General features: G+C 38.9%; 1 protein-coding gene across 1 annotated transcript; it reads left to right on the top strand.

Moving 5' to 3' along the window:
• Positions 1–633: 633 nt before the first annotated feature.
• LOC139620897 (chemokine-like protein TAFA-2) lies at positions 634–10287 on the top strand. The gene is made up of 5 exons (XM_071476915.1): positions 634–1129; positions 2116–2235; positions 4019–4174; positions 4408–4532; positions 6336–10287. Exons 1-5 carry the CDS (start codon positions 1105–1107, stop codon positions 6345–6347), a joined length of 438 nt encoding a protein of 145 aa, XP_071333016.1. The 5' UTR covers positions 634–1104; the 3' UTR covers positions 6348–10287.
• Positions 10288–16629: the final 6342 nt, after the last annotated feature.

The raw sequence follows: 16629 nt of genomic DNA on the forward strand, positions 1-16629 counted from the left end.
GCCCTCTTTAAGATAAACTAAGCTACAGCTGCTGGCTGAAACCCTAGTGGTATTAAATTTCTCATTGAACTCTTGCTAATTAGTGTATTTTCCAAAAAGATCATTAAGCTGTATGACCGAGCAATTATTTATTTTAATATTCAGGTTTTACACTGCAAATTTCTTTTGATGCTCTAGAATTTGTACACCTTCGGGTGTCATTTTACTTTGGTGTGAGATGCTTAATTAGAGGATAGTGAATCTGAATGGTTAATTTTGCAACCTTAACAAGGAAAGACTAACAAAAAAACTAGAGCAACTGAATTCAATGTTAATCCCAAATAATAAATTATAATTAATAAAGTAACATTTTTTTTTATTATTTCTATTATTTCATTATTATTGATCAAACAAACAAACAAACAAAAAAACAATTGTAGAAGTAAAATAAAATAAATAAATGTTAGATTAAAGTAGTGAATCATATTAAGAAATTGAATAAAGTAGGAAATTTAAATATTAAATCTTAAATGTAGGCTACTACTTGACAAACTGGCAGCATAAATAAAACAGCCGTTTCACATATAAACTCCCCAGAACTAAAGAATCAAATGTTTCGTGACAACAAATCAAACCAGGGGATGCGGATGTAGTATGTATCCTCTCACTGTGCGCAGTACATGTCAGTACTCTCTCTAAGCTTCTTAGGCCGCTAATGAAAGTGGCCGCATATTGTCCCAGAGACAGATGGTTTCTGTCTTGATTAAGTTTTAATTTTCCGACGGTAAAAGCTGACAGCAGCTTCGCTCCTGGGAATGATCCCGCTGTGTTCACAGACCAACACATCTCTAACATCACATCCAGCCTGAAAGCTACAGTAACTCCAGGAAGGAGCTGATGTGTGAAACTGCAGGTTTTCACTGAGCTGACGTGTTGACTGTCTATCAGCTGGAGCGATTTTTTTTTCTTTCTTTCTTTTCTCACTCTTACTCTGAATTGAGACAGAAAACTTGGAACTGGAGGATCACGCATTTGTCAAACTTTGGCATCCTTGCTGAGACCATCGTCGGATGCTTTGCATGATGTTAACACAGACACTGATGGAGGCTTCAGCTGCAGCTTATCATGCACATCAATAACCCCAGCAGAGGTAAGAGGCTGAATATTGAATTAAAATGTTAATTTCAGTGACTGATAAAAGTCTGAGTTTAACACTGGATTACCTCACTGCTGAGCAAAGTTCAGTATCTTATATTTTGATGTCACCTTTTCTTTATTAAATGCTCTGATTGAATGTTAAAACGTGTAAGGCAGACACACTCTTTTATTGATAAGGATACTATTGTACAACACAGTAAACAGTAATAGCATGTACTGGCATAGTGTTTTGGCACTAACATGATAAAAAAAAAAAGTTCATGGATATATTGGTTATTGAGGATTGATGCATTTATCATTGAATGAAAATGTGCAATAAATTAAAAAACTTTATTAGTTTATAAAATCAATTAAGTCATTAGTCGACTGATTGTCTACTGTCGTGATAATCGGTTGACTGTCATTTCAAACATGATTATAAAGGACATTATTGATCTTTTATTGACTGAAGGATTGAGAAAATAATCTGGAGAGCCATTCATCATGAAAATAAGTGTGCTGCCATAAACTGTACATCAGAGGTGTTTAGTGGTGAAAACGCCTCAGGTTAACTAGTGAATTAAGCAGTGAGGTTTTACTTCCTGTCATCTTTGTCCTGCATTCATTTCTGCTGTACTTTGACATAAAAATCCATGTCCCAGTTTATTGCTGTTTTGGAGGGAGAGTTTAGCTTTGAATGCAGGGATGTTTACAGCAAAAGGGATATAATGACTCAGTAATGAGTGCAAGGATCCACTCTTATCTGCCGCCATAGTTGCCACTGATTGATTTTTTTATTGCCATTTGGCTTTGGCTTAGCTTTGTGATGTGAGTGTCATAATTGAATAGATGCAGTAATCAAATGTACCACATATCAGGAGTCAGGAGCTAACAGGAACATTTGATAATGTATATTATTTTACTTTAAGGTCACATGCTTTAGGGGAAGCTGTTGGCCTAATTCAGTTAAAGTGTGTGTAAAGCGCTTTTTTTGTGCAGACAAGATGGAGCTGAACATATTGGCTCGGCCATTACACTGGGGTCTCCTGATCTTCTGTATACTAAGCCTCTGCAGCCAGCTAGTGGCCACTGGCAACCAAAGCTCCCGAGGACAGACAGGTAGGTGTCAGACCCAACCAGACCAGTCACACACCCCCCTAGGGACTCATTATGGCTCCTGGTCACCAGCCTGGTCGCCTGGTACAGAGTTCAGTACAAGCAACAACAACCTAAGACTCACTGTACTTCTTACTAGAAATAGAAGTAAAGAAGTAAACACGTAGTAAATATTTATGTTCACATACTGTAAAAAGGATTTAATGGGCAATGCACCTTGTGACCACTCCATTAGCTAAATCCAATCCTTCCTACGCAATGCTAATGTAACGTACATGACACACTGAACATTTAACCTCTTGTTGTTTCATTACAGGGATGATTTATTAAGATCCTTTACTTATGTCAAAGTACCAACACAGCAATGAAGTACTGCATTACAAGGAAAAGTACTTTATTCAGAATTTTAGTGAAAGTTCATGAGCAAAATTTACCAAAGGTATCTAAAGTTAGTTCTGCAGAATAACGGCAAGTGAGACTAATAATATAATAAAGAACTATATTTTTAGATTGTTACTGCATCAATGCATCAGCAGCATTTTAAATATAAACTTGTAGATAATTTAAGCCAGTGGTTTCTAGCCTTCAGGGTCAGGCCCCTCCAAAGGATCACAAGCTAAAACTTAAATAATTGGGCATGGAAGAAGAAAGGACAGTGGTCTGCAAGCAACTCAGATCTGTATTCAGTATCTGGACATTTCTCAATTCAGATAGTTTTACTTTGTTAAGCCTCACATTTATTTAAATGAAACTATCTGATATGTGCTTAGACAAGTTTAGAGGCAGAATATTTAACAGCTCATGGACTTGGACAAGAACAGGAGTGGGCTTCAAGTAGACACTAGGGACAACTGATTTACAATCATAACAGACTGTCATTTCTAAGTATATCCAGTGTTATTTTTGTGTGAATTCGTAATCTGAAAAAGTAAATATCCCTTTCTGACTGAAATATATTCGAGTAGAAGTAGGCCTAGCATAAGATGCTACTTTCCACTAGATCAGCAACAGCAAGTTCACATGGACTCTCATATGAAACTTGAAGATTTGTCTTCATTTAAAAAAAAACAAAAAACAAACAAAAAAAAGGTTTAGTTTCTCAACCTCCGCCTTGATCATAGTCTGATTTTAAACTCCACTTTAATTATGAATTAACCCTCCAGTCCTGCAGGTATTATTGTCATGCAACCAGATGACTCAGTTGTAAATTAGCAATACTCTTGCATGGGTTTTTCTCTTTTCGTTTTCCTTCTGCTCTGTTGCACCCCGTCAATTGGAAGTATCAGCATGAATCATCTGCAATTTTATAATCAGAGGCAACATTCAAGCTCTTTTATTTGATCTTATTTTATTTGTCTCTGATATTTCTGTTCACGCTGTTTATTCTGCTCAGTTCTGTTCAACACACGTTGAAACGTGATCATGACAAACAGTAACTGAACATGCCAATGATTGCTGCAAATATCTTTTCATATTTGAATGTTTTCTTCTTGACCGTGAGATGAGTGCTGATGCTTTATATCCACTTGGTGGTGCTGTAGCTTCAGAAACATCCAATTTAGGTCTTAGGTAAACTTGCCTGGCTTACATGGTCATCTGAATGAGAGTAACAAAAAAGATTAATGTATTTATTTAAATTTAACATCTCTTATAGAGTCAGGAAATCATTGCAGTCTGGCCACAGTGCTGCCATCTGTAAAGGCTGGAGTCACCCAGGCTGCATCCACTTACATGCACTACTCAGTATGAAAAATTGTTACCTCTCCCTCCAAATTTTCTTACTCAGTGTCATCCCAGGAGAGGACAGGGACTTGTGAAGTGGTTGCTGCTCATCGTTGCTGCAATAAGAACAAGATTGAAGAACGCTCTCAAACAGTCAAGTGCTCCTGTTTCCCAGGACAGGTGGCAGGGACAACAAGGGCTTTGCCCTCTTGTGTTGAAGGTAATATTACCGGGCCCCTCTTCTACCTCTCTTAACCAGAACTATTCTGCCATGACATGAATATATTATTTGTCAAAGTAGAGTCGGGTTAGTCAGTTTCAGCAGAATCCACTGATACTGAGGCTGTTAAGGACAAGAGAGTATGACATGTGATTGAGATGTTTTTTTCCAAACAACCCATCTTTTGAAGTCTCCCCATCTAAAAAGTGACCTTCTGCTCCATTGTGCGCCAGCCTCCATTGTGCGTCAGAAGTGGTGGTGTAAAATGGAGCCGTGTCTGGAGGGGGAGGAGTGCAGAGTTCTCCCTGACCTTACTGGCTGGTCATGCATCTCTGGGAACAAAGTAAAGACAACAAAGGTGAGATGAAGGCTGGCGTTAGTCTGAGTCAGAGTGGCGCAGACACTATACAAAGGACATAACACAAAATGGCTTCAGTTTAAGACACAGTATGTGTAGACACTTAATAATAAGTGCCTGTCTATTTATTGCTCCACTAGCTGACAGACTTGTGAATTCTCATCATAAAGCTTTATTTTAGTAAGCTCTCCTTTGATACTGAAAGATTCCACAATTAGCCATAATAATCTCTGCTCCCACTGGCCATATCAAGCGTCTTGCTCTCCAGCAGGCACAGTGGGCTCAGAAAACCTAATTCTATAATCTGGTGAATGATGGGGCCAAGAGGACAAACATGAAATAAGCTGTAAACTAACGCTGAAAATTAAAACCTTTGTAATTAAATCTGACGGCCAAAGGAAACCCCTGCTGCATTTAGAAATGCTCTTTCTCATGAGTTGCCTTTTCAGTGAAGGGTTTTATATGTATGATTCCTGGGGGAAACAGAGGCAAGTGAGCACTGGCTTTCCAGCAGTCATGTGGCTTATCAGATTATACTAGTGAACAACAGAATAAAAACGGAAGAGAATACAATTGACCTTTTTGCTTATTTTTTTTATTTTTTTTTTTTAACTGTGGCTGTGCCTGTCAAGCCTTCTGTTCTTGCACAGCACAGTTCACAATACAATACACAATAATGGAGGAGAGGCAGGTTTTCCACTTGAAATTCTTGGTCATTTTTGAAACAATTGGTCTTCAATTTCACACAGAAGCAAACAAAAGCAGGCAGGCAACCATGGATATTGTTGACTGGCATAAAATTGAAATTGAAATAAAAGATCGCAAATATTATCAGATGTGACTAGTTACCATAAGCTAATGATGAATTTAATGAGTTGTCTGAGTTTTAAACGCTTCCAGGTGATTCTGTGTGAAATGAGAATCCTGTAAAAAGCTTCTTAAATATGCACAGTGCCAGTTGTTCAAAGGTTTGAATGGTGTAGTTTGTTCAAACTTTTGACTGGTACTGTACATGATGGCTATGTACAGTAGATTAAGTACTGTTACAGAAAGGCTACATGTCCCGGGCAAAAAGTCAGCATACACACCAGCTGATGATCCACGGAGAACGTTTAAATCAAGGAGCTGCATTGTTTGGCTACTGCTGGATAGAGCTATAGTTAGTAACAAATATTAGTTATAAATTAAAAGGTAACTAAAATTATATTTGTTATAGCATAATTTGGATGGTTTGGATATCCACAATACAAAACTAGCCAATGATGCAAAAGCACAAATATCTATCACAGTAGCAACATTATAAAACATCTAGTTCTTTGATAAAGAGATGAAATACGATTCCCGAGATGCACTTTGGCAAGAAACATCCAATCACCAAGCTTAAAAGTTTGTCACATGAGATGCTAAAACGTAATCAGCAGCTCACATTTGTTCACTTTATTTTGTCAACAACTGCAACAATGTTTTTAATTCACTACGGCTCGGATTTGCACCTCTTACCAGCTTCTTCCCAATCACAGTGGTCCTTACCTTATCTGGGAGATAAACATGTTTCTGTGTTAAGTAATATTGATTATATCGTTTATGGGAATTGGAAATGGGAATACAGGATGGGCAAAGACACGTCATGACCCACTGGCCCCTCCCAGAGTGTTTAGCAAATGTTCAACTAAAAACAGAACAAAATACAATAACACTTTGTCAAAACCCTCATCTTTATCTTGTATAAACTATACTAAAATAATTGTGATGGAAATGAACAAAGTTGTGTAATTTTGTGCTTTCATATGTTGTTGTTTTTAGGTGGCACGGTAGCACACCAGAAGTTCCCTCTAATAAGTACAAGCCTGTCCCGGCCTGCAGCAGTCACCTTAACTAACACCAGACTCTGAGGACAGTGAACAACTCATCAGGTAGAGCAAAGAACAATATAGATTTAATTAAATATCTCCTGGCTGAGTTTTAAACCGCAGGAACTCATTATTAATTTCCTTTGGCTTGAACACAGTTTTAGTTGGGGTTAATCCCATGGAGTGGACAATCTATTTGCAATTGACCTCAGATAAAATGATGCAGCACCTTTTTCCCAGTCCAAACAGACAGCGACTGCAATAGTCTGTACCATTGTTTCAGTGCTTGATATGCAGGGCACATTGTGATGCACTCAATCAAAGTTTGGATGGGCCTGCTGGCAGACACTTAAAAAGAGATTTTGTGGATTTTCATGAGGCAGAATGTGAATCCAGTCAGTGGCTTGTGACACACTCTGCCGATCAAAGCAGAGGACCACAAATACTGAGAAATTTATGATTATCTAGCATTTGTAGACAATACTGTCCCATAGACGTACTCTGAGTTTTGTAAAGAGGTCAGATCCCTTTGGAATAGTCCTTCCCACAAAGAGGCACTCTCACAAACACGTGCACGCGCACACACACACACACACACACACACACAGACAGACTCCTACACACAAACACAAACACACACATACACAAAGACTGCTTTTCGACTCCACTGGTTGGACCGGCCACCACCTGCAACGCTGTGATGGCATGCACACAAGCATGAAGCCCTGATGCAAAACAAAGACTGTTTGAAATGCTAATCATGGGGAGAGAGGGGAGAGAGAAGAGAAGAGAAGAGGAGCTTCTTCACTGCTGAGAGTATTTACATCATGCTTTTGTTTGTCTCTCTAAACTGAGTACTCCTGTGGAGGGGACTCCGGTTATAGTAATGATGGGAAATATTGGAGTTTCTCTGCCTTGAAGCAAATTGTAGCTACTAACAGAACAGAATGTTTACCGTTATTACCACTTCATCAGTTGTCCTTTTTATATGAATAATATTCCTTCTGGCTCCACCCTGATTGCTGCTCTTTTATAGCTCCAGTTCAACCAGACATTTTGCTTTTTACCTTTGTAATGAAGAAACATTTTATAATAACATGAATACAGCAATTGCAAATCATCCCATCTGAGGCATCAGATTTGTATGAATGCCACACGCTGTGCTGGTTGAGAGCAGCTGAATTCTAAGCAGTTTGCACAGCGTTTACCTAACGCAATTATGCATTATGATCGTTTTTGTACTGAGAATATTCCACACTGAGCTGTCATGCAGTCCAAGGCAATTTATGCATGGGCTTGCTTTGTAAACATTCAAGTTGTAATTATTATTTAATCTTGGGAGTGTTGTGAATGTTGTCAAAATGGTAAAAAAAAACAAACCAAAAAAAAAAAAACATGTAATTTTGGGATTCATGTCATGATCACTCAGATGTGCACTATATTTTAGAAAACCCCTCACTTAAATCTGATGTCATCCAGAGTAATATACCTTTAGTGACTTTTTCTAGGTTCACTGAAAGTTTATTACTCTTATGTGCTGCTGCTGAGGAGCTTTGTAAACACCTGTGTTTCTATTATACCTGTGTGTCGTCTGTATATAAACCCATCAGAAGCTTGTGATGCAGCTGACAACAGTATTATGAATCTGATCTGCCAACAGCACTCAGATAAAGTGGAATAATGGTGCATCAACATTAATGTTTACAAAGGACTTGGGTGTATTAAAATGTAATACATGTATGTAAAGGGTGGACCCAATAATAGAAATTCCTTACAATATAATGCAATCCCCTCCAACAATGTCACAAGCTACTTTATGGAATCAATTTAAATAACCTTAGATTTGAGATGCTACCTGTCTGACACAATACATGTTTGATAATACACTGTGCTGGTTGTCGTGTGATTTTGTGCACCATGTTTAAGATGTAGAAGGTTGCTTCATACACCATTGTTCAGTATTTGATTAAGACCATACAAAGCGTACCTTTTAACAGTTCAAACCATTTTCAAGCAAAAAATACTAACCATTCTTTGGCTGCAGAATCGGTTTTGAGTGGGGATTTCCTGCTTTTCTGTGTCTTTTGCCATCATTAATATATTTTAATTTTGGTGTGTTGAACAAAATATGCAATTTGAAGACATTGGGCCTGGGGCTTTAGAAAACTGCAATGGGAATCTATCACTATTTTCTGGCAAGCTATACACCAGAAGATTAATCAAGAAAACAATGGGTAAATACATCCACAATGAAACTAATCATTGCAGTTACAGCCCCAAGGTTTTTCCATGTTTGTCACTTTTGATTTTTGTTTTGGCAACTGAAGCTTCTCTTGAATGCATGCAAACTCTTGTTAATGATAAGTACCAACACTGGGAATAAAACAAACATTTGAATCTATTCTTGACCTCTTCAGGCAAATGGATCGTGACTGGAAAAGATGCTTTACAGTGACTGAATTAAATTCTCAGACTTGAATTGAACTTTACACAGAGGACATAGACTTAACATATAATTGCGATTTAAACTCAGGAGCTGATTAAACTTCTGTAGAAGTCTAACAGTAGTCTTATCCTATATTCTGGCTCATTGAACCATTCCACATCTCGTGTTTATGTATTCATATATTGCACAGAAATGCAAAGCTCATTGAAGTTAAAGGTCCCAAGATTCCCCCGACTGTTCTTAAAATCTGAGTAGACCTGGACAAGAAAGCTTTGGAAAAATCAGGAACCCGTGGAGCTACATTTTCTCACTGAAGAAAATGTAGCAAAGAAGCTGCAAAAAAGATGAATCCATGGGGAATTTAACTGAATAAGTTGATGTGTGACTTCCATTTTATTACCATCCTAACACTCTCTTCTGTGTTTACTTTTTCACAAACACATTTGACATTTAAATGTTTTATTCACAGTATATAGTTTGCTGTCATGGTTGTGTAATACGTTCCACCTTTATGGCCATATTTTGTTGAGATAAGAGGTTTTGTTTTTTCAAAATTTTTTCTCATTTCAATGAGAACTAAGTGTTTAGAATAAGGTTTGAAATGAGGCAAATTCTTTTACACCTCGGTGGAGTTTATTCCAACAGTGACAGCATGCATCCTCAAATTTATGCCCGTATTCCTAAAATATCAGCAGAATTCACAGGTTTCTTATTCAGATTCATTTTCAAAGGAGCTGGTGTGACATTCATTAGGTGACTTTCAGATGTGTCTTAAATAAACTCTGTGATTCATACACACTCATGCAGACTCTTAGAAAAGTTTAGGAAACCTGTGCAGGGCTGCTTGATTACCTTTTATCTGTAAACTAACCTTAAAGCCAGTCAAAAGAGCTTTAGCGCTGCACTTTTGTACAAACGGAGTAGAAACCCTCTGAGCACCTGTCATAATACATAGCTTTAAAAACGAAAATCACATCGCAAATTCAAAATGAAAGGAGCCAAAATAAGGTAATTAAAGTAGGAGTTATAGGATCCTCACTCCTTAGCTGCACACAGGAAAAATGCCACACAGCTGAGGCAAAATACAGCAAATCACAACAGATGACGATTAAATAAATGTGTTTTTTCCTCCTTATTGTCCACAAAATGAGACAGAAAGAGGCTTAATTTAGAGATATTATTTAGAGGAAATGAACAATTCTTTAAACTTGATTCTCATAATTCAAGTCTGACTCATAAATAACACATTTCTGGCAGCTTGTTTGATATCAGTTTCCAGTTGATATGTGGCAGGAAACTTTCACTCTCTTGAGTCTCTCTACTGGTGACAGTAGTTCATGGTCACTAATAGAAAACAAACTGTCTTGGGGCACATGAAAAACATAATGGAAACACTGTTCTATTCCCCTTTAACAACTTTTTCCTCATCTAGAGTTGACACTTGTAATAAAAAATGTAAACACAATTCCCCTTGTCTCTCTCTTTGTGTATATACTGGGTGTGTATGCGTTTGTGTGTGTGTGTGCTCGTGTGCGTGTCTGAACTAAATTAGCCTTCTTTTACTGCAGGCAACTATAGTGTATAGGCGACAGAGCAACAAACTGAATGGAGTTTGGCCATGGCTGAGAGGTTTCATCTATTTGCTTTGTCATTATGCATACATATTATCTGGAATAGAGATTCCATTTTTGCTTAATTAAAACAGAGCTGAACAATTACACTAATGAACAAACATTAATTGGACAATATTAATGCTATCAGCTGGGTGTGATGGATTCACAGGCATTCATGCCTCATGGCTGCATGTTACAGTAATGAAACGTGTTACAGAATGTTACAGAAATGACGCGTTGTGCACCTGTACATGCAGTAGAGAATTGTTAACCCTGACGCACTGAGAATCACTCTGTATGTACCAGATGTGTGAGTTTCATACATTTATTATTTAAACAGTTCTTTTTTATTTCTGACACAAGGTGAAAAAAGGCTAATGTAATTTCACTTTATTATTGCTTTCCTTAGCCGAGTGATAATAAGGTTTCATTTCACTGGTTGCTGTGTAAATTATTTCAGTTTTTTTCCTCTTCAAATATACATTATATATCTTGTGAATAGAATATCTTCTATTTTTGTTTCAAAATATAACACCAGAAGATGAAACTGATGGCTAGTAAAGAAGATATTTTGGCAATCTGGATCAGAACAGCCAAACAAAATAATAGTTTCACACTTTTCACACAGAAATATGCTTATTAGCTAAATTGTTGTTTTTACACTTTAGTTTTTGCATAGATTAAACAGTCAAGATATTAAGGAGCGAGCTTTAGGGACGCTGGTAGGAGGATTTTGTTACTTGTGATCAGAGCCAGGCGAGCTGTTTCCCCTTGCTGCCAGGGTTTACACAAAGCTAAGCTAACCATCTGTTGACTTTAACTTCATACTCAACACACAGGCATCAAAGTGTTATTGATCTCCTCATCTAACTCCGAGCAAGAAAGTGAAAAAGTATATTCCACAAAATGTCAAGCTATTCTTTCAAAGATTAGGACTAAATGAGGGCTAAGATTCTTCCCTTTGCAGGAGCGCTCAGGGACAAACGAGAACAAAGGTGTAAATGCGTGACTAGAACCCCGTCCTCTGAACCTTTGAAGTGTGTTGTGCCTGCGCAGAAAGCTGTTCAGCGTGGGGCATGCGTTTGAGTGTTCAACCTTCAGATTAGGAAAGCCTAATTTCCTAAACTATTTTTAAAGTGTCTTGTATGGGTAATTGTGATTTACTGTCAGTCTCCATTTAAGTCAAGCGTAAGGGTGAGGCCTGAGTGGTGAGGAAGAAAATAACCTACAGCAAGTCACCACAGTCTGGGAGATGGATTGGACACGAATCGGTCGCTGCTCATTTCAAGTCTTCTGCCTCAACAGATGACACTCGCATTATGTCATTGTCTGAAACAAACAAATACGACTCTCAGACAGATAGTGTGAGGGTCATAAACACAACAGCATCCTATCTTAAAAAATGTTTAAGGGCAGGCGTCTTGCTCATTTTGATGCTATCATTAGAAGTCATCTCACTCCTCTGTAAACGTACAAACCTTTTATCTTCAAGGCTGCAAAACCGAACTACCAGCTTGCTTAAAGTTGTTGTTAGTATTCATTAGCAGCGAAATTTCAAATCATTTTCAAGTTTTTCAGAGGAAAGAGTTTCACTCTGCAGTTCAAACATAAATAATAAGAGCACACAGCCCTCTAACTCAGCCTGGAGGCACTTCCACATCACGGTAAGTCTGCACAGCCTCTCCACAAAGCTGAACTATTATACCGAACCTATTCCTGCATACCTGTAGTTATTGTGTACTATATGCTGTGTTATTCACAATAGCGTGACAAAAGGCAGGGGAAGCTCATCTTTAATTCAAGGCAGGCTTTCTCACACAGAGATAAATCCTCTTCCCACTTATAAGGGAGGAAAAAAGCCTCCAAGTATTTATCTCTCTATTCAGCAATTATTTAGCCTACCTGTATCCTCTGCAATTTCAGAGAAGGCTTCAGTTTTATATTTTTTGATGTTGCATTTAGCTGATGCTTTTACCCAGAGAAACGGATCCTCTTCCACAGTGCCAGTGTTCCAGCCCACAACATATGGCTGACACACACTTGAAACGTTCATTCCCAAACAATCATGTCAGGTTCGCAGCAGGTTACACCCCATTCGAATCGGCACACGTGGAAACTCAACATTTTGTTGTGTTTTGTCTTCATGATGCAGTGCGATTTGATTAGAAAACAATTTTTAGCCCTCTGATTTAATTTACTGTCTCACTTTTGCCAGCATGAATGTCTGTAAAAACATCCCTGCAAAAACACAGCATGTCAGCGCAGTGCCTCAGCATCGGTCTGACATAACTTGATATAAGCCGGTGCAACAGACACTGCGCCGGTGTCATTGTAAATCTGTCTGTGTTTGCTTTGTGTGATCAAGCTGTTATTCCTTTGTGAGGACCTAACGGCATGAAAGGCCTGGTGTTCTCTGCATGAATCATTTAGATGAAAGCCGGAGGAGGAGGAGGAAAGGAGCATGAGGCACCTGATGTCAACTTTAATTAGAATCCAGTTTGGACTGCGTTACCTTGACTTTGAAATCTCACAATCCTGCAGGAACAGTGGAGACAGTTCTCAGTTACAGGATGTGATTAGATTTGGTAATCTTACCGATTGCTTGATGTCACAGAAAACAACAGCAAAGAGGAGTTAATAACTTTTACCTTGTTTAATTTACAAGTGTACTTTGTGTACACTGTAAATGTGCAGTTCTGGCAGTGTCTTATAAATGTATTAGGTGTAGATCTATGCAGTTATGTACTACTAATAAAAAGGCAACTTGAGCGCTGGTCTTCTCCCAAGCAGATAATTATCACTGTGTGGGGATTATGTCTTGATAGGAGTTATTTCACACTGAACACCTTATCATCAGATCCTCATGCTTTAAGTTGGACCTTGATATTCATGGAGACAAAGCAGCATCTTCCAAGTGCAGAGACTGGAGCATGACTAGACTGTCTGAGTGTTTTGAATGAAATGTGTCTTCAGAACAAACCCACGGGAGCCTCAATTCCCAGGATGTCCCTGGTGCGTCATAAAAAGAAGTCAGGGCACATCACCATCACTTGTGTCTTATTTTTCACTGTTCTACAGCTTGATGTGAGACATCAGAGCCTACAGCAGCAGCCCACAGAGCCACTCCAAAGACTGACAGAAAATGGGATGCTGCTCGCTTCCATCTTGCACACATTACTCTCATTTAGTAATCCCATGTAGGACAGGAAACATTATTTCAAATGCTAGTTCAAATGGTGGTAGCCTGAAGCAAATAAACCAAGACCTGAACAGCGTTTTCATGTATTCATACAGACATGTATAGCAGTCTCTGCTGCCTCGGCCAAACAAATTGTAATTTCAGTACAATGGGTGATGGACACTGTGCTGTAATTTGGCATCTGTGTTTATGCTGCATGATCCAGAGTGCAGATGGATCTAAAAGACAACATGGGCAAGGGCAGAAACACAGCAGAAACACTCAATACAAGCCTTTCAGATGCCTGTTCCTTCACTATTGATTGCTTATTCAGCCACAGCTGGATTTACAGTACAAAAGTCCTCTTTCTCATTGAAGCTAAGCATCATTAGAGTTCGTAATTGAGTCACACTCTTTATGTTAATGACTTGAGGCGGGGGCATTGCTTGTGTGAGTCAGATAGAAACTATTCAAGTTGCCTTGAGTAGCTTTTCAACTAAGCTTGGTATGTATTTCATTGAGAGCCAAAATCTCACCCCACTCCTGGGTTACCGTCAGTTCCACTCACTTTCATACTGTGCTTCTAAAATGAAATATATACTGGCTTCAGGATTTAGTTTTCAACATTATTTAGACCATAGAGAGGAGGGTCAGGAACTATCTCAGGAGATGGCTGGGGCTGCCAAGGGCTGTCCCCACTGCAGCTACCTGTCAAATCCTTGAAGGAGGAATTAATGGTTGTAAGAGCCAGAGAAGTGGTACAGTACATGGACTAAAGTGAGCTGAAGGTGGATAAAGCAGGGCTCAGAGTGAGAACTGGCAGAAGGCGGAGGGCAGAGGAAACAGTTTAAGAAGCAGAGGTAAGGCTGCGTCACAGGAGGCTGGTGGGAGTGGTCCCACAAGGCTGAACTGGGATAAGGTCCTTCTCAACTCCCCAAATGAACCCCATCAGGGGGAAGGAAAGGCACCACTTAGTTCAGGACAAGGTGATAGTAACAGTGGAGAAGATGAAAGAATGCAAGCAACAGGGAGCTTTGACGAGATGGGAGAATGCGATTGAGAGGAGAGTGACCTGAGCTTTGGAAAGCCTAACCCTAACCCTAACCCTACATCCAGTTTAGCATCACATGTGGCAAAGCTTAATCACCAGCATGCCCACTGTGCCCAAAGCTAGGGACCCTGGAGCACATCATCCAGAATGAGGAATGGTACCAATGGAGGCATTTTGAAGACCATTGCTGAAGCCATCAACAAAGGAGTTTAGTTGGCGAAGTGGTCCTGACCCTCCAAGGAGGCCATCGCCTATGTCAGAGCTGGGGTGGAGCCAAAACAGGCTAAAAGAACATCCACAGGTATCCTGACCTCAGCAAGGGACTGGCAGGTGTGGGTGAAAGTCAAACAGAAGCTAAAGATATACATTGTTACATAAGATATATTGTTATATAACATATTTCAGCCACCATCCTGTTACCAGACGTTGTCCTTGTGTCTGAGTCCACCAAGCAAGCTGCGCTGCGTGAGCTGACAGTCCCATGGGAAGACTGCTTGGAAGAAGCCTTTGAAAGCAACTGTCAGTAGTTGATTCCAGGAACATCAAGATGTATTCAGGGGTATCAGCAGCTGTATGTATACAGCTCAGTGCATGTTGAAATATATACAAATAAAATAAGGATGTGGCAGAATCAGGAACATGTTGCAAGGTGGAGGGGAAGATGTAGTACGCATCAAGTGGAAATTAACTGGGAAGACAAATAACTAGCTTTGTCCACATTTATTACTCACCATACCTATTAAATGCTAAGGTAATGAACAAAAACAATGTCATAATTCATCATTTTAAATAAACTGTAGGGTATTATATTCAAAATTTCTATTAAAAAAATACTTCATGATTGCATTGAATAGACAGTCCTGATGTGGCTAGCTACAAAATTTTAATGTGTTTATTCGGGATGAGAACATACCAGCAGAATGAGTATTGTTCAATTAGAAATGTAGAAATAAATATATTTCATATGAAACTTACATCTGACATCATTTGTATTTGTGAGACTTCTACATATGTGATACTAGTACAATGATATATTGGCTTATGTTGTTCAGTTATAAGGGAAATAAGGGAATTGAGACAACTTTACTAAGGCTCACATTGCGTCTGGCTATGTTGGGCTGTGGCCCTGAGTCAAACTCCAGGGCTGCTTTTATGTCCCTGTCCAGCCCTGGTAGATTTCCAGGATCATGTCGTATCAAAGAAACTGATAAAAGAAACCTCTGTGCATAAATCAACTGTGTAAGAGGCTACTGAAACAGAAGCTCTCTATTTCTGCTCCAAACTGTGTTGAAAGTGGCAGATCATGGTTCAAACTGGTCAGATGCTGAGACAAAATTCTTTTAAAGATTAAAAGCAGCCAATATAAAAAAAATACATGAGAGGAAATTTTAAAAAATGGAAGTTACAGTTTATATCATAAATGAGCGAACTGTTGCATTTGATGGAACAAACAAGCTTGGAAACAAATCTGAGTGTAAGTGGATGGTGTAAAAAAAAAAAAGAAACACGTGGAAGGTGCAGGAAAAACTTTCATTTTTCTAGAAGATGGATGACACCCTGCACAGTGCCAACAGTCACCCAGAGTTCCTCCTGGAATAAATCCTGAGGGGTAGAGGCTGTGAAAGCAATGGCCAGTATCCCAGTGCGATACTGCATCAAAGTGTTGTAAATACAGGAGCGAGTCCTGCTACCCATTCATCTATGTGTGAAATCAGTCTTGTATACCTGCGTGTACAGAGAGCAAGAGTAGAGCTGCAGTAAATAACTCGAGTGTTGGGCTTTAAGAGTCTGAAGGAGGCGACTGAGATACTTTCAGATGAGCTAATTTTGATTAAAGGGATAGCTTGACATTTTCAGAAATACACCTATGTGCTTTCTTGCTGAAAGTTAGAGGGAATGATTGATATCACTCTCATAGTCTGTCAAATATGAAGCTATAGGAGAGGGTTAGCATAGAGA

Source organism: Trachinotus anak, unplaced genomic scaffold (genome assembly GCF_046630095.1).
Source record: "Trachinotus anak isolate AG129_WGS33_773 ecotype Australia unplaced genomic scaffold, CSIRO_AGI_Tana_v1 ptg000004l, whole genome shotgun sequence".
NCBI lineage: Eukaryota > Metazoa > Chordata > Actinopteri > Carangiformes > Carangidae > Trachinotus > Trachinotus anak.

Excerpts from the sequence above, each read along its gene's own strand:
- LOC139620897 (XM_071476915.1), top strand. The coding sequence starts at position 1,105 with ATGCACATCAATAACCCCAGCAGAG. Across the intron at positions 1,130-2,115 it reads CATCAATAACCCCAGCAGAG|ACAAGATGGAGCTGAACATA; the intron begins GTAAGAGGCTGA and ends TTTTTTGTGCAG. Across the intron at positions 4,175-4,407 it reads TTTGCCCTCTTGTGTTGAAG|CCTCCATTGTGCGTCAGAAG; the intron begins GTAATATTACCG and ends ATTGTGCGCCAG.